Source organism: Macaca fascicularis, chromosome 16 (assembly GCF_037993035.2).
Source record: "Macaca fascicularis isolate 582-1 chromosome 16, T2T-MFA8v1.1".
In the NCBI taxonomy this organism is placed as follows: domain Eukaryota; kingdom Metazoa; phylum Chordata; class Mammalia; order Primates; family Cercopithecidae; genus Macaca; species Macaca fascicularis.
Window position 1 is genome coordinate 6,465,411 of NC_088390.1, and position 17,968 is coordinate 6,483,378.

Sequence of the window (17,968 nt, forward strand, 5' to 3'; positions counted from 1 at the left end):
CTTTGGAGGACCGTAACAATAGGACAAGGGTCCCTGGGCACCCTCTCTCCGGGGTATCTCCCACCACATGCTATGGGTTTCCTAATCCCGATCCCCTTTTTCCTGTTTTCAGACATCCAGAGGCATCAGAAGGGGAGCTGTCCACACAGGATGAGCCAGACAGGACCAAGCCAGAAGGTAGGCTGCATCCGGGCCTCCGCCCTGCCAGGGAGCCCACAGGCCACATTCTCACCACCAATGGGGGCGGGGGGGCCTCGCTGCTCGTTGTCCCCAAGAGAAAGGGTAGCTGGTCGGACAGCTACATTCAGACAATGGACAGGGCAAGGGAGACTGGGAAGTCTGCGAGCCACAGTCCCTGACCCCCAAACAATGCCTCTTGCCAGGCCCTTCATCTGTTTCTGAGCCACACTCAACTCTGACTGCCCAGACAACATCCAGGCCTTTCCCCACAGGCAGTGCCGCCAGGAGGTAGCAGTGGAGGTCCCTTGGCTCTCTGGCCCCAGCCTCCCTCCCTGTTCCACCTTCTGCAGCTCCAGGGACTCGCTATGGCCTCAGGACACTCCTGCCTTGCTCCCTCTGCAGGCCATAACATCCCCTTCCTCTGACCTCTTCTGAAACCTCCTCGCTCACGTGGTTCCTTCTTACCATGTGGCCCACTGGACCACTGAGCCTAATCATCCAAAAATTGAAACCCCTTTTCTTCAAGAGCGGGAAGGCTTACACATCAAACCTTCTAGTACTGCAAGAGAAAAGGAAGAAGAGGCCAGGCGCGGTGGCTCACGCCTGTAATCCCAATACTTTGGGAGGCCGATGTGGGCAGATCATCAGAGGTCAGGAGTTCGAGAACAGCTGGCCAACATGGTGAAACCCTGTCTCTACTAAAAATACAAAAAATCAGCCAGGCACAGTGGCGCACACCTGTAATCCCAGCTACTCAGGAGGCTGAGGCACAAGAATCGCTTGAATCTGGGAGGTGAAGTTTGCAGTGAGCCGAGATCATGCCACTGCACTCCAGCCTGGGCAACAGAGTGAGACTCCATCTCAAAAAAAAAAGAAAAAAAAAGAAAAAGAAAAAAGGAAGAGGAGAAGCAGAGAAGAAAAACATAAAACACTGCCATGTTAAAATATACATTATCACTCCAGATGCCAGAAATACCCTCATTCTGGTGTCCCAGGGGTCAGGAAATTGGAACCACAGAGAAAGCAATGCAGTGGAAGGATTGCGCAGGGCCCGGCGGGGAAGCACGCCTACACGGCCACAATCATGCAAATGCTGTTTATTGATTTTCAGATTGTAGAGTCCACCTACGGACAAAGCACAGAAGACTTAGTTTTGCTTACAGAACAGAAGGTAGATGTTAACAACAGGGATGATGGAAAAGTAAGGTACATCAGAACTTTAGGGATACAGTTAGCGCTGGGGGAACCACTGCTGGGTGGAGACAAGCTTTGGGGCAGAAGAGAAGCCCAGGAAGGCCTTGGCAGTTGACTGCGTGACCCTGGGCCGGATACTCCGTTGCCCCCCTGCCCTACCCCGCATACCTGGGTGGTGCTAGAGGATGTCGCTGGTGTGATAGCACCTCCTCGTACTCGTCCTTCTTTAGGGAAGACTAAGAGGAGGGAGAGAGTTGGAAGGGGAAGGTCCCAACGCTGCCATGCTCATCAGACACAGAAGGAAGTCGCCAGACTGAGGTAGGCGGTGGGGCTTGGACACCGTGCTAACTTGAAGATGAGCTAAAACAGGGACGAGTGGAAGCAGCTTTTCCTAAGACACGCCCCCCAGGGTGCCACGTCAGTTTACCATTGCCATGGCAACACCCTGGCATACCGCCCTTTTCCGTGGCAAAGACCCCAGGACCCAGAAGTTACTACCCCTTCCCTAGAAAGTTTTGTATACGCCGCTCCTTAATCTACATGTAATTAAAAGTGGGTGTAAATCTGACTGCAGAACTGCCCTGAGCTGCTGCTGCTCCCTGCCTATGGGGTAGCCCTGCTCTGCAGGGCAGTCACAGAGTTGCAACACTGCAGCTTCAATACAGCTGTTTTGGTTTTGTTCCTTGGTTTGTTTTGTTTGTTGTTGTTGTTTCGTTGTTGGTTTTTTTGTTTGTTTTTTCTAGATGAAGTTTTACTCTCGTTGCCCAGGCTGGAGTGCGGTGGCGCAATCTTAGTTCACTGCAACCTCCGCCTCCCAGGTTCAAGCGATTCTGCTGCCTCGGCCTCCCGAGTAGCTGGGATTATAGACGCCTGCCACCACATGCAGCTAGTTTTTTTGTATTTTTAGTAGAGACGGAATTTCACCATGTTGGCCAGGCTGGTCTGGAACTCCTGACCTCAGGTGATCCACCAACCTCGGCCTCCCAAAGTGCTGGGATTATAGGTGTGAGCCTTTGCGCCCGGCCACAGCTGTTTTCTTCTACCCCACCACTGGTGCTTGCCTTTGAAATCTTTCCTGGGGGAAGCCAAGAGCCCTCTCAGGCTAAGCTCCAGTTTCGGGGCTTGCCCACCCTACATCAAGACCCACTAAAATCAGTGGGATTCTAGAGAGTTCTAAGTGTCCTGCATAAAGTTACCAAAATAACCAAGAGATGACCCCCAAATCTAACTATCACAAATGGGGAGACAGGGAGGGGTACCAGGGATGAGAAAGGATCAGAGCATCAAATCCTCATTTGTCATTGACATGGAGTAAAATCGACGGGTGGAGAAACTGATTTAAACAGATTACTTGGAAATAGAGAAAACCACCAGAAGAATTAAAAACAGGGTCAATTAAAACCATGGCATGGAAGGAATGGAAGGGGTAGGGGAGAAAACCACTTTATTCATGAGCTCTTCTGTGCGTTTTGGATTTTTTTTTTTTTTTTTTTTTTACCATGGGCGTGTCTGACTTTGATTTCAAAAATTAATTTTAAATTTTAAAAAGTGACACCACGATCCTGGTCAGCAGAACCAGAAGTGACCAGGCCACTTGCTCCCTGCCTAGGTGTCAGGCTGACTGTGGGTCTCAGGGGGGTCAGTGCTGCAGTGAGTGCCCTGGGGACAGGGGGAGCTCTGCGGGTGGCTCTGCAGGTGGCCCTGTGGACAGCTCCGCAGGTGGTGCTGTGGGGGGCTCTGCAGGTGGCCCTGTGGACAGCTCCGCAGGTGGTGCTGTGGGGGGCTCCGCAGGTGGCCCTGTGGACAGCTCTGCAGGTGGTGCTGTGGGGGGCTCCGCCGGTGGGTCCGCAGGTGGCCCTGTGGACAGCTCTGCAGGTGGTGCTGTGGGGGGCTGTGCCGGTGGCTCTGCGGGAGGCTGCGTGGCTCCCTGGCTCAGCATGTTCCGGCAGCGCAGCCTCTCCTCCTCCTGCTTCTCCGCCATGCGGTTCTCCAGCAGCCTCAGCTCCCTGCGCACCGCCTTCTGCATGGATGGCTCCAGCTCCAGCACTTTCTGGAGGTCCGCCTTGGCCTCGGCCTCGTTCCACACCTCCGCGTGAGCCCGGGCACGCACATAGTAGGCCTTCACGATGCCTGTGGAGAGCAGGGAGCATCCAGCCGCAGCTCCCTGCCCAGCCTCAGAGGCAGCCCCCGCCCAGCTGGGACTCACCAGCCTCCAAGACCCTTAGCCCCGCCACGATCCTTAACCTCTCTGTACCCCCGATCCCTCAGTTTCCTCAACTGTAAGATGGAGATGATGATCATAATGGCAGTACCTCCTTCTCTCCTTTTCAAGGCCCTGTGACTAATTTTATATTCATAACTTTTATTTTTCTTACAGATGCTCCCTAAATGAGATAACCTTCAGTCCCTTTCCCTGCACCTCCCCCACATGGTGATTATGAGGATTACGAGGATTAAATGAGATAATAAACGCAGAGGACTTGAGCCTGACGCACGAGCCAGGGCCTGGGTGGTGTTACCGTGAGCACTATTCAAGCGGTAAGTCAATACTAGTAGTACTGGAGGTGCCATATCCTCGCAACACCTGTACTAGTACCGGCATAATATTTTTCTCTATATTGATTGCCCCTCTTTTTTAAAAGCCTGTTTACTGTTCCACTGAAAACACAAGCTTGGTGAGCTTCCTGGGTAAGTGTTCAAACACACATTAAAATAAAGGGCCCCCCACGCCAAGCACTGCCCATCCATCACCCACGATTCAATTACACACTCGGGGAAACCCCGCTGGGTGGAGACAAGGTTCGGTGCCCCGATGGGGTGGAAAGAAAAGTCCAGGAAGGCTATGGCAGGTGTCTCCGTGGCCCTGAGCCGGGCGCCCCCTCGCTGCCCGCCCCTGCAGCCCCACACACCTGGGTGGTGCCGGAGAATGTCACTGGTGTGCTCCAGCACCTCGTAATACTCCTCCTTCTTCAGCAGGCACTGGCAGTAGTTGAGGGTCAGGGTGTTGATCATCTTCTCCAGCTTCAGCCACTGCACCTCCCACGGCTTCTCCTGCCCAGGGAGAAGGTCAGCCATGACCTCAGGCGGCTGCCCAACCCCCGCCCCACCCTCGCCGGCGCTGGGCAGGTCCCCCAGAGTCAGCCCCACTTCCCACCCATGGCCAGCGGCCTCTGACCTTGGTCTGCAGGTTCCTTAGGCAGATGATGGCCTCCTGGTACTTGGAAGAGGCCTCCTCGTAGCGGCCCAGCTTGAAGAGCCGATTTCCCTCTCCGTGGAGGACGGGCACCACCTTCATCTTCTCATGATTGCTCAGGTTCCAGGTCTCCCTCTGGTAATCACTCGGGGCGTCAACCTGGCCCCAGAGCTGCAGGTCAGTGAGGCAGGGACCCCAGGGGCCTGCACCCCATCAGGGACCCGAAAGACTGGACCTTGACACAGCTCCCTGAAGTCATGCTTGCTGGTCAAGTGCATACAGACAAGGGAAAGAAGCGAAAATGCCAAAAACCCTGCCCTAAATCCATGCCTTTGTGCAAACTAGGAAAAGGTGCCCGTTCATCAAGACACTTCACTTCTAATATTCAGAAAATTGTCGTGAATACTCATTTTGTTAGAACAATACACTATTGCCATCTGCTGGAAACTTGTCATTATAGAAATACCGATGTATGATGTCTATAATGAGCATAATGAGCACCTTGGAGGAGATGCCGGTGCACCTCGTGCAGTGCACAGACCACGCAACTGTGACAGCAAGCCTGTAAAGGCTCTTGGTTGACACAGTTCTTATTTTATTTTTATTCACTCACATAGCTCTCAGGCTGAGCCTCAGTCTTGGCCATAAGCTGAATCCTGACCTGACCTTGACCCTGGCCCTAACCCTCTCTCACCAACCCGCAAACACGCGCTGTCAATCACTCTGGGGCTGTGGGTGGGAGGATATGGGGAGTTCCATGCAGCCTCTCCCGCTACTAGAGAACCAAGTCTGAACCCACAAACCACAGGAACCGAAGAGGTTATAATCTCCAACTCTCGAAAATGAAAGTGGAAGTAGATAACAAATAGAAGTAAAATGCCTCCAAAATGAAAACAAATCACATTTTTAAAAAGTGGTTCAGCCGGGCGTGGTGGCTCAAGCCTGTAATCCCAGCACTTTGGGAGGCCGAGACGGGCGGATCACAAGGTCAGGAGTTCGAGACCATCCTGGCTAACACAGTGAAACCCCATCTCTACTAAAAAATACAAAAAGCTAGCCGGGCGAGGTGGCTGGCACCTGTAGTCCCAGCTACTCGGAGGCTGAGGCAGGAGAATGGCGTGAACCCGGGAGGCGGAGCTTGCAGTGAGCTGAGATCCGGCCACTGCACTCCAGCCTGGACGACAGAGCGAGACTCCATCTCAAAAACAAAACAAAACAAAAAAAGTGGTTCCAAGCAGACTTTTTTTTTTTTTTTTTTTTGAGATGGAGTCTTGCTCTGTCACCCAGGTTGAAATGCACTGACATGATCTTGGCTCACTGCAACCTCTGCTTCCCAGGTTCAAGCCATTCTCATGCCTCAAATTCCCGAGTAGCTGGGATTACAGGCGTGCACCACCACACCTGGTTAATTTTTGTGTTTTCAGTAGAGACGGGGTTTTACCATGTTGGCCAGGCTTGTCTCGAACTCCTGACCTCAGGTGATCCAACCCCCTCGACCTCCCAAAGTGCTGGGATTACAGGCGTGAGCCACCACACCCAGCACCAATTGGACCTTTCTTGTGGAAAAATCAGAGGACTGTCGTTTCACATTCGTATTGTCCCCTGGCTTATGAACCCTTTCTTGTTCTCTAAAGAGAAACAGGGCACTGTCCAGTGGCCAGTGGGGTGGGGGTGCCTGTGATGCCCGCTGTCCCTCTCCGGTGCTGGCACAGCCCTCCAGCCCTGCCTACCCCGAGCCCCACCTGCAGCAGCTCGATCACAAAGATCAGAGGCTGAGGCTCCTTCTGCAGCTCGTCCAGGTCCTCGTAGCCCAGCGTGTGGTAGGCGAACATGTTGGCCAGCCCGCATGTGTGCACGTGCCACTCCGTGGGGTCCTTGCCCTGGGCCATCTGCCGCAGGCTCCGGGACAGGATGGGGTAGACCCCCGTGTGCTGTGGGGAGAAACAGATGGATGGCATCTGGGCTACCTGCTCAGAGCTAGGTGGGCCACAAAAGGCCTCCACTCAGAGCCCCTCCTGGCAGGAATCCTGCTCCCTCACTATGCCACTAATACTAACTGTGGTTAACTGTGTGCCAGGCAAAGCACTTCACACTGTTATGAGCCTCTTCAATCCTTACGACAATTCAAGAGAAGCATCATTATCCCCATTTTACAGATGGGGAAACTACAGCCCAGAGAGGCAAAGCAACTTGCTTAAGGTCACACAGCTAGGAAATGACGCAGCCAGGATTCAAACCTGGCTCCAGAGGCCATATGCTCTTAGCCTCCGGCTGCCTCTTCTGGCCCTTGTGGTCCGCTGTAACACATCTCTGCCCCAAGGAAGCCCTGAGCTCCACAAAGCCTATGACTTGCAGGAAGGGCAGTGTGGGGCAGTGGAAGGAGCAGGACTCCAGGGTCCAAGAGAGTCACTTTGGTCTCCTGGCAGTGCTGCAGGCTAGCAGTGACCCCAGGTCTCCGCACTTCTCTGAACCCCAGTTCCCTGGGTTGCTCCTGTCCAGTATTAGGGCTGCTGTAGGGATTAAATGAGATGGTGCAGATATACGTCTGGCTCATCACAGCTTCAGCCAGCACGGGAGCTGAGTTTGCCACCCTTGGGATGAAGGAGGGCTGGGAAAATCAGCCGTACAGCCTCAGTGAGGCCCGCTGTATGTATGCTGGGCCTCAGTTTCCCCGACTAGGCTCCCTGAGAACCCATCTCCTTGGACTGGCTTCTGAGACGATCCAGCACTGGCTCCACATGCAACATACGACTTGAAGGGGCTGAAACTGTGCAGCGGTTCAGCTCTGCTTCCAGGTCACCAGCACAGAGGCAGAGGCCACCCCGCCCGCCCCACCGGCCAGGATTAGCCCGAAATGCCTTCTGCCTCTTTGTGGAAGAGATGAGCAGATGGCTGTTGAGCCTGTTGGGATTAGAGCTGGACCAAGGGAGGGAGAAGCCCCAGAAACAGCTTGCTGCCAGGGGGGCCACCTCTGGCTCTGACTCAGCAGCCCCCAGCTCGGCACGCCATGGCCCCCAGCAAGCTGAGCTTTTGTGGCCCCAAAGCACACTGCCCTCACTTACTTATGTCGTGGCACTGGCTGCTCTGCATTACAATTGTTTAGATGTCTGCTCCTCCTCCAGATTTCAAGTTCCCTAAGGACTTGGGGCTTTTCATTCCTAACATACAGCACAGGCCAAATCAGGTGCCCAGTGAATGTTTTCTAACTAGATAGATAGATAGATAGATAGATAGATAGATAGATAGATGGATGAATGATAGGAGATAGAAGATGATGGATGCATGCAGTGATGGAAGCCTGAATTATGCATGAAGATTGGTTGAAGGGAAAAATGGATGAATTGATGCCTGGGCAGGTGGGTGGATGGATAAGAGGTGGATGTGCAGGTGAAGAACTAACTCTAAAAGGGGTGTGTGTGTGTGTGTGTGCATGTGCACACAATCACGACAGCCATGGGCTGGGGTGAGGAGATGTGGGGAGCATGGAAAACTTGGGAAAACCCATAGTTACTATGGGAGCAGTGGCTCATGCCTGTAATCCCAGCACTTTGGGAGGTCAAGGTGGGTGGATCACCTGAGGTCAGGAGTTCAAGACCAGCCTGGCCAACGTGGCGAAATCACATCTCTACTAAAAATACAAAAATGGGCCCGGTGTGGTGGCGAGCACCTGTAATTCCAGCTATTCAGGAGGCTGAGGCAGGAGAATCACTTGAACCCAGGAGGCAGAGGTTGCAGTGAGCCAAGCCCACACCATTGCACTCGAGCCTGGGCAACAACAGTGAAATTCCATCTCAAAAAAAGAAAAAAAAAATGAAAAAAAAAAAAAACAGTTACCAGCCTGTGATATAGGCAATGCACTCATGTGACTATCAACATGGAAAAAGGAACACAGACTCCACAGGAAACAAAGAGCCATGCCCACATTACAGGAACGACAACAGCTTGTGGTTTTGCAAAAAACAAATCAATCAACTGATCAAGAATTTATTGACAGCCTTCTATGCACTCAGCTGTCATGTGTTAGCAAACGTGTATCCTATGGAGAGGGGACTCTTAGTGGCAGCCAAGACTTGCCTCACGTATGGCATGAATCAAAGTACAGGACCCCCTCACTCTAAGCAAAGTCAATAGATATATTTTTAAACTAACTGAAATCACAAAGAAGCCAATTTTCTGAAGCCTTGACTTGATAAAAAAAAAAAAATTAAGATAAAAATATCAAAATGAAGAAAAACACAGGGACTGCTACAAAGGAAAGATGTTCAACAAATATTTGCTACATGAATGAATAAATGAATAACATGTTGAGTGGGACCACCTACTGGCAGAGGATGGTGCTGCAGCCCAGCTATATTAGACACTGCGAGAAACGTGTGCAGGATGAAGAGGGAACCAGGCATCTCACCCAGATCTTTTCCCTTAACTTGTTTGAGCCACTGCAAGTTATTTTCCCTTTTGGAGTCTTAAGTTTCCTCATTAGGAAAAATTCCTCATTTTTCCTAGAAAAAATCTCATATTTTTTCTAGGCTGGGCATGGTGGCTCATGCCTGTAATCCCAGCACTTTGGGAGGCCGAGGCAAGCAGATCACTTGAGGTCAAGAGTTCAAGACCAGTCTGGTCCAACATGATGAAACCCCATCTCTACTAAAAATACAAAAAAAAAAAAAAATATATATATATATATATACACACACACACACACACACACACACACACACACACACATACACATATGGGTGTGGTGGTGGGCACCTGTAATCCCCAGCTACTCAGGAGGCTGAGGCAGGAGAATAATTTGAACCTGGGAGGCAGGGGTTCCAGTGAGCCAAGATCGTGCCACTACACTCCAGCCTGGGTGACAGAGTGAAACTCCATCTCAGGAAAAAAAAAAATTCTAGCTCAAAATAATAGCTTTCATTTTTAATTGCTCTGTATTATGATTCACCCTCATATGTTATATCATGTAATCTCCAAAACAACTCCTTAACTTAGAGTTTTGTTTATTTATAAATGGAGGAATAGAGTAGCAGACAGAAGACGGGACTTCCCCAGGTCATGCAACTAATGAACGACAGAACAGAGTTCAAACCGTCCCCAAAATGCTCATTTAAAAGGTCAGTGGCCTCTGACGAAATAATGAGTCTGGGTATCTGCCACCAATGGTGAAAGTCTAGGGGGAGCTTTGGAATGGATGGATCAGGCTGTCAACACCTAAACCCACCAATCACTCTTAACGTCATCGTAAGAAAGACAACCAAGTGTGATGTTCTTCTCCCAAAGGGAAGTATATGGTACCATCCATGGCAGACTTCCGAAAACAAGAAAGAGAGAGAGGGAGAGAGAGAGAAGAATCTGAATCTTATCAGGTCCTCTTGACCTCACTTTCAATTTATCAAAAATGTGGGGAATAGAGGAGCATGTTAGACAATTCCATGGCAAAACAACCAGGAAAATCAGAATGTGGGACTTCTACAGGATAAATGACCCAGTTCCTTCAACATTTCCGTGTCAAGGAAGAAAAGAAGAAAAGGAGGTGGAGTTGTAGATGAAAAGGGACTTGAAGGACGCATCAACAAAGCGCTATGCAGGGACTTTGGTTGGTTGTTGATTTAAACAAACCAAACTCATTCATTTATAAAGAATAAAAGAGTCAACCAAAGAAAATTTAACAGTGACTGGATATTAGATGGCTTTAAGGAATTACTGGAGTTTTTAAAAGATTTCATAATGATATCATGGTTGTTTTTTTAATATCCTCTTTTTTTTTTTCTTTTTTAGATGGAGTCTTGCTCTGTCACCAGACTGGAGTTCAGTGGCATGATCTCAGCTCACTACAACCTCCGCCTCCCGGGTTCAAGTGATTCTCCTGCCTCAGCCTCCTGAGTAGCTGGGATTACAGGTGTGCACCACCACACCCGGCTAATTTTTGTATTTTTAGTAGAGACGGGGTTTCACCATGTTGGTCAGGCTGGTCTCGAACTCCTGACTTCGTGATCTGCCCGCCTTGGTCTCCCAAAGTGCCAGGATATCCTCATATTTTAGAGATACAAATTTTAGTATTTACAGATGAAATGATATGGTGTCTGGCATTTGGTTTAACCAGGCAGGACAAGGAAGGGAAGTGGATGGGTTGGGAGATGAAGCAAGACCAGCCACGGGTTGATGGTGGCCGGCACTGGGTGATGGATGCTTGTGAGTTCATTATTCTTCCTGTTGACTTTTGTGTATGTTTGAAAGTTCCCACAAGAAACGTTGCCTAAGAGTCAGTGAGTTTTGCCACAAGGCAAGGAAGCTAACTTATAAGGGTAATTTACGGAGTGCTATAAATAGGAGGGGAAACTTGTAATGTGAGGAGGAGGGCAAAAAAAAAAATGTGCAATGTGAGGAGGAGGGATTAGACCAAGGCTGGTCTAATCATGCTGTATAAAATCTCCAGGTCTAATCATGCTGTATAAAATCTCCAGGTCTAATCATGCTGTATAAAAAGCAAGGAGTTGGCCCGGCATGATGGCTCATGCCTATAATTCCAGCACTTTGGGAGGCCGAGACAGTCCGAGGATTGCGTAAGCCCAGGAGTTTAGGACCAGCCTGGCCAACATGGCGAAACTCTGTCTCTACAAAAAATACAAAAATGAGGTGTGGTGGCGCACCTTAGTCCCAACTACTTGGAAGGCTGAAGTGGGAGGATCACCTGAGCCCGGGAAGTTGAGGCTGCAGTGAGCCATAATTACGCTACTGCACTCCAGCGTGGGTGACAAAGCGAGACCGTATCTCTCTCTCTCTCTCTCTCACACACACACACACACGCAAATGTGAGGACTGTGAAGTGGGCCGGCTCACTCCTGCTGAGGATAGCCCTGCTCCCCACCAGCCAGCCAAGGCATGGGTCACCCCTTCCAGCCCTGTCCCCTCCATCTTCACATGCACAGTGGTGGGGAATAAGGTAGCAGGATTGCCTTTGCAGAGCTTCGCTTGAGTCCCAGCTTTCCTGAAACACAGCAGCCCTGCAAAGCGGGTGGGTGAGCCAGAAGAGACTAGTCCCAGGGGACAGGCGCGCAGGCCGACTTACGATGGTGTCGCACCAGAACTCGGCCACCTCGTGCACCCTCATGGAGGTGAGCAGGATCTCCCAGACCTCGAGCTTGAACATGTTCCCGATGATGATGTGCATGGGCTGGTCCACCTGACGGCTGTCGTCGATGACCGTGCGTTCCTCATCACATTTCATGGTGCGGAAATGAAAGATCACCTGGTCACCGAGACGGTGCACTCCGCTCTAGACACACCGCTCAAGGCCTGGCAGAAGCCACCCCCTTGCCACCGACACTCAGGGCTGTCCCCAGGGTCAGCTCACTCAGTTCACCCCATCAGATGCCTCAGATCCCCTGAGCACCTCCACCCTGCCTGCACCCGCCAGGGAGTAGGGACCCACCCCCTCCCTACGGACCCCATTCCACTCCCCACAGTCCTGTGTGTCCGGAAGTCCTTCCTCAAATCAGCCCCGAGTTTTTTTGTTTTTGTTTGTTTTTTTTTTGTTTTTTGTTTTTTTGAGACAGAGTCTCACTCTGTTGCCCAGGCCGGAGTGCAGTGGTATAATCTCGGCTCACTGCAAGCTCCACCTCCTGGGTTCAAGTGATTCTCCTGCCTCAGTCTCCTGAGTAGCTGAGCTGGGATTACAAGCGCCCAGCACATCCAGCTAATTTTTGTATTTTAGTAGAGACGGAGTTTCACATGTTGGTCAGGCTGGTCTCAAACTCCTGACCTCGTGATCTGCCCATCTTGGCCTCCCAAAGTGCTGGGATTACAGGCGTGAGCCACCTCACCCGGCCAAAGGTCAGAGTTCTGTAGCCACAGACGCACCCTTCAGTCCAGGGAAGCCCAACAGACATTTGGGGACAAATACCAAGACCTCTGGGACCCCCTTTCTTCTCAACATTTAGGGCTCCAGAAAATTCCCCAAAGCCCTGCCCCTCAGCCCATGCTAAAGTCGAATCTGCAAAGTACCAAAAATGCCCCGTGACTGGGTAGACGCTGGGAGCTCCCCGGAGGCCCAGGGCTGGGGATGCCTGGCTGTTTTTTGGCAAAGCTGAAAGCTGTTGACAGTGCCTTGGGGCACACCTGGAATGTGGAAGGCGGCTGTAGGGGACCCTGTCCGCTCCGGAGGGGCCCCACTCACTCGGGATCCGGTGATGAAGTTTGGGAGCTCGCCCGTGCCTCCGTGCAGAATGGTTTTCTTGACCCCTTCCACGTTCAGGAGCAGAGCGGCATCCATGGCTGCAGGAGGAAAGGCGGTGTCCGGCACAGGCGGGGATAATCTCACCTCCGGGGAAGACACTTAGGCGGCTGAGACTCTGGGATTTGCCCAGCCAGGAGGAGTGTGGGGGAAGGGCAGACGGTGGGGGCGGTGCCCCAGGCGCCCCAGTTTCTCATCAGAGCCACTCGGGCCAGGCCTGTGGTCCGCAGGCAGCCTCGCCTCCTATCCCATCCACCGCTCCGTCCAGTGATTCTGGGCCCCTGCCCGACACATGCCAGGGCTGTGCTAGGCTTGGATTTTCTTCCACCCCAAGAAGGAAAAAGGTCCGCTGAGCTTTCTTAAAGAAGACAGGGGGCCGGGCGCGGTGGCTCACGCCTGTAATCCCAGCACTTTGGGAGGCCGAGCGGGCGGATCACGAGGTCAAGAGATCGAGACCATCCTGGCCAACATCGTGAAACCTCGTCTCTACCAAAAATGCAAAAATTAGCCAGGCGTGGTGGCAGGCGCCTATAGTTCCAGCTACTTGGGAGGCTGAAGCAGGAGAATCACTTGAACCCGGGAGGCGGAGGTTGCAGTGAGCCAAGATTGCACCACTGCACTCCAGCCTGGCGATGTGGAGAGAGGCCTGGAGGCCACTGAAGGGGAAAAGGTGGGGAGACCTGGGCTGGGCCCAGACTCTAAGCCCCCGAGGACTCCAGGCCAGCCGGGGTGGCAGCTGCCCTTTGCCATCCAGCCACCTTCCTACTTTCCCTGTTCCCCATCCCTTCCCCAGGATCTGCCTTCAGGAGGCCCTGCAATGGTGGCCCAAGGGAAGAGGGGACAGATTTCTGGCTTGGAAGGGAAGGAAGATGGACAACGAAGGCGTGGTGGGTTTGGGCAAAGTTGAGGCGCCCTCCCCAGCCCCGCTCCTGCCTCTCCTGCCAGGTCTGGCTGGGGGCAGGGTGGGTATCCCGTCCCCTTTGGAGCGCCTTAGCCCTGTGCTCTGGGAAGCAGGCAGAGTTTATTCAGGACCTCAGGGACGCCCTTCCGGGCTGGGAAACACAGATGCGAAGACCTGGTGTTTGGCACCACCGCGTGGCCAGTTCAAGCTCCTACACCTCTGCACCCTGAGGGCACTGGACTCGCCGCCACAAAACCGTTCTCTTCCTGACACCAGGCTCATTGGTTGCAGAGGGAAGGGGTGCAGGACTCTGCTACAGGGAGAGATGAAAACACTGGACTAAGGAGGCTGAGGTAGGTGGATCACCTGAGGTCAGGAGTTCGAGACCAGCCTGGACAACATGCTGAAACCCCGTCTCTACTAAAAATACAAAAATTACCTGGGTGTGGTGGTGCGTGCCTGTAATCCCAGCTACTCAGGAGGCTGAGGCAGAAGAATCGCTTGAATCCAGGAGGCGGAGGTTGCAGTGAGCCGAGATCACACCACTGCACTCCAGCCTGGGTGACAGAGCGAGACTCCATCTCAAAAAAAAAAAAAAACAAAAAAAAAAAACAAAAAAAAAAAACTAGACTAGGCTGGGCGCAGTGGCTCATGTCTGTAATCCCAGGACTTTGGGAGCTAAGGCAGGTTGATCACCTGAGGTCAGGAGTTAGAGACCAGCGTGGCCAACATAATAAATCCCCATCTCTACTCAAATTACAAAACTTAGCTGGGCATGGTGGCAGGCGCCTGTAATCCCAGCTACTCAGGAGGCTGAGGCAGGAGAATCACTTGAACCCAGGAGATGAAGGTTGCTGTGCACTGAGATCATGCGGCTGCACTCCATCCTGGGCCATAGAGTGAGACTGTGTATCAAAACAAAAAAAAAAAAAAAGAAAAAAAAAGAAAAGAAAAAGAAGAACACTGGGGTAAGCCAGACACAGCTGAGTTCAAAGGGCTGACCCTTTCCTATATACTGACCTTATGGCCTTGGAGGTCTCTCGTTGTCTCTCACTGCATTTTCCCAATTGAAATGGGAAGACTGACGTCTCCTTCCTCCCTCTCAGGGGAAGTTGGGAGGGCTGCAGCAGTGAATGGCACCCTGAAATCTAGCACCGCGGAAAGTCTTCCATCCCTGGAAGGTAGAAGGCCGCAGAAAACCTTGCCCTCCTGCCTTCCATCCTTTCTCCAGCCACACGGCAGCCTAGAGAGGTCCGCACGCATAGGTAAAGTGGATACTTAGCAAAACTAATACAGGAGTTCTTAAGAAATAATTTTTAGGCAGATAGTAAGGGTAAAGGTTCTCGGTGGAAATTTTCCTGCAATAAAAAACAACCCCCGGCCGGGCGCGGTGGCTCACGCCTGTAATCCCAGCACTTTGGGAGGCCGAGGCGGGCGGATCACAAGGTCAGGAGATCGAGACCATCCTGGCTAACACTGTGAAACCCCGTCTCTACTAAAAATGCAAAAAATTAGCCGGGCGAGGCGGCGGGCGCCTGTAGTCCCAGCTACTCGGGAGGCTGAGGCAGGAGAATGGCGTGAACCCGGGAGGCGGAGCTGGCAGTGAGCCGAGATCGCGCCGCTGCACTCCAGCCTGGGCGACTAAGCGAGACTCTGTCTCAAAAAAAAAAAAAAAAAAAAAAAAACCCGAAACCATCTCTTTTCTAACAGAAAAGGCCGCTTAAAGGGCCAGGCTGGCAAGCCTCAATATGCAAATGCCGGCCATTAGAAACTGGGTTCACTCATATGGCGATTCCCGCTGTCTTTTCCCTGTCATCAGGTGTACCGAGTGTCATGGTCACCTCCAGATAACAGCATGTGTTCAGAACATCATGGCGACCCGCATTTGCATATTAGAGGGCTAAGGTGGGAGGGCCAGGGTTTTTGCGGGCTATGTAAATTATACCTGGTCAAACCAATCCCCTGGGCCCTATGGAAATCAGACACCGCCTCCTCAGCCTCTTCGTGTAAGCAGCCACTTCCCACCACTCCACCCTGAGCAGGGGGTTTTCTCTTTGTTCAAATCTCCCCCTTCCCTCTCTCTCTGTATGGGGGAGCTATTCTCTTCTTCCTTCCTTCTTTCTTGCCTATTAAACTTTTTGCTCCTTAAAACCACTCCACGTGTGTCCGAGTCGTTAATCCTATCGGCGCAAGACCAAGAACCCTGGAGTTCCTCCAGTCATCAGAGCTGTATCAAAACTACAAAGGAAAATAAAAGTGTTTATCATAAAAGTCTAAGGAGAGAGGGAGAGCACACGCATCCCTCACAGGTGGCAAGTGTCTGCTTCTGGGATGCTGGCAATGCTCACCCTTGACCTAGGTGATGCTTACATGGGTGTTGGCTTTATAAGTACAGTAAGTCCTCACTTAATGTCCTTTTAGGTTCTTGGAAACTGCAGTCTGAAATGAAAGGACATACATCAGGTCCTCAAATAACATCCTTTCAATCAATGTCATCATTTTCTTATAATGTTGATGAGAAAAAAAGGTGGTTTCCTTATATGTCATTTCACTGAAAGTCAGTTTTTTTTTTTTTTTTTTTTTTCTTGAGATAGAATTTTGCTCTTGTTGCCCAGGCTGGAGTGCAATGGAGTGATCTTGACTCACTGCAACCTCCGCCTCCTGGGCTCAAGTGATTCTCCTGCCTCGGCCTCCCGAGTAGCTGGGATTACAGGTGCCTGCCACCTTGCCAAGCTATTTTTTTTTTTTTTTTTTTTTTTTTTTTTTTTTAGTGGATACAGGGTTTCATCACGTTGGCCAGGCTGGTCTCGAACTCCTGACCTCAGGTGATCCACCTGCCTTCTTGGCCTCCCAAAGTGCTGGGATTACAGGTGTGAGCCACCACACCCAGGCTAAAGTCAGTTTTCAAACACCTATTGACAGCATTAAGTAAGGACTCACTGTATTCATGACGCTAGATTTTATGTCTTAGGCAGTTTTCTATCAGTGATATAATTCACAATGAAAAAGATCCAATTGTGTCTCTTCTCACACTTCTTAAAACTCTCCCACTGTTTCCATTGCTTCCCTTTGTAGAGGGTCAAAGGGCACACACACATTGCAGAGACGTTTAAACAGTAAAACTGATAGATGTAGCCTGTGGTTGATTGGGGGAGGTGGGGGCAAGAAGAAAAGGGGATGTTGAAGCTGATGCCAGGGGTGTTGGTTTCCCTGCTGAGAAGAATGATGATCGTTCCTGGTCTGTGCCTGGGCTTGGGCCACAGGCTACAGACTGATGCCCCAGAAACCCTTTGCCTGCTGTCTTAGTTCATTCTCTGTGATTGTAACTGAACACCACAGAATGCATAATTTATTATTTTTTTTTTTTAAAAAGACATTTGTTTAGCTCATAGTTGTGGAGGCCGGAAATCCAAGAGCATGGTGTTGGCATCTTGTGAGGGCCTTCTTGCTACATCATAACATGGTGGAAGGCATCACATGGTAAGAAGACAAGAGCATGCATATCAGCTCAGGTCTCCGTCCCTCTTCTTGTAAAGCCTCCAATCCTATCACAGGGTCCTACCCTGATGATGTTATCTAATCCTAATTACCCTCCAAAGGCCCCACCCATAAATATCATCAACATATGAATTTGAGGATTCAGTTTCCAACAAATGAAATTTGGGGGACACATTAAAACTATAGCCGCTCCCAAACCAGTCTCGTCATGGGCTTCATTAAAATGCCGCTCTAATAACCTACTGCCCTCTTAACGTTCAGCAAAGAGTTGCCACCACCTTCAGGACAAATTTTAAGCTCCTTCTCGGACCTACAGACCCTGTCTCTTGCCACCCCATCCCCTACCCTCAGCCCCTGATCTCAGCCCTACCCTTTTTGTCCAGACTTTCCCCAGTCCTAACACTTGGCAATGCTCCAGACTCCCAACCATTGGCCCACTAGCTCCTCACTTCAAACACCACACATTCAGGGAAGAGTACCCTGACCTCCAGCTCCAGTCAATCTCCCCATCCCCCTTGTACCCCCGTCACTTCTCCCAGCACTGCACATTCATGCTACTTTGCCCAATTGTAATTGTTTACAATAATGTGTTTAATGTCTATGTCTTCCATCAGATTGACAGTTTCAGGAGGTCAAGGAAACTAGTGGAATGTTTGCTCTTGGACAAAGAGCCCCTGGATAGCAGGGCTGGAGCTTCTCCTTTATCCCCCTCCCCAACAGAGGCAAGGGTGATGCTGGATTCCCTCCCCCTCCAAAAGCCTCCACTAGG

General features: G+C 51.2%; 1 protein-coding gene across 6 annotated transcripts; it reads right to left on the reverse strand.

The window, feature by feature from the left end:
- Positions 1-1,260: 1,260 nt before the first annotated feature.
- On the reverse strand, positions 1,261-15,381 carry AIPL1 (AIP like 1 HSP90 co-chaperone). Of its 6 annotated transcripts, XM_074018381.1 has the most exons (8): positions 14,722-15,381; positions 14,141-14,606; positions 12,744-12,841; positions 11,637-11,816; positions 6,310-6,498; positions 4,550-4,726; positions 4,284-4,425; positions 1,261-3,504 (listed from the first exon to the last, which is right to left on the reverse strand). In XM_074018381.1, exons 2-8 carry the CDS (start codon positions 14,352-14,354, stop codon positions 3,014-3,016), a joined length of 1,491 nt encoding a protein of 496 aa, XP_073874482.1. In that variant the 5' UTR covers positions 14,355-14,606; positions 14,722-15,381; the 3' UTR covers positions 1,261-3,013. The 6 variants fall into 6 exon arrangements, with proteins under 6 accessions (XP_073874482.1, XP_065388704.1, XP_065388703.1 ...); XM_065532632.2 differs by lacking the exon at positions 14,141-14,606; XM_065532631.1 differs by lacking the exons at positions 14,141-14,606; positions 14,722-15,381 and adding an exon at positions 13,947-13,961.
- Positions 15,382-17,968: the final 2,587 nt, after the last annotated feature.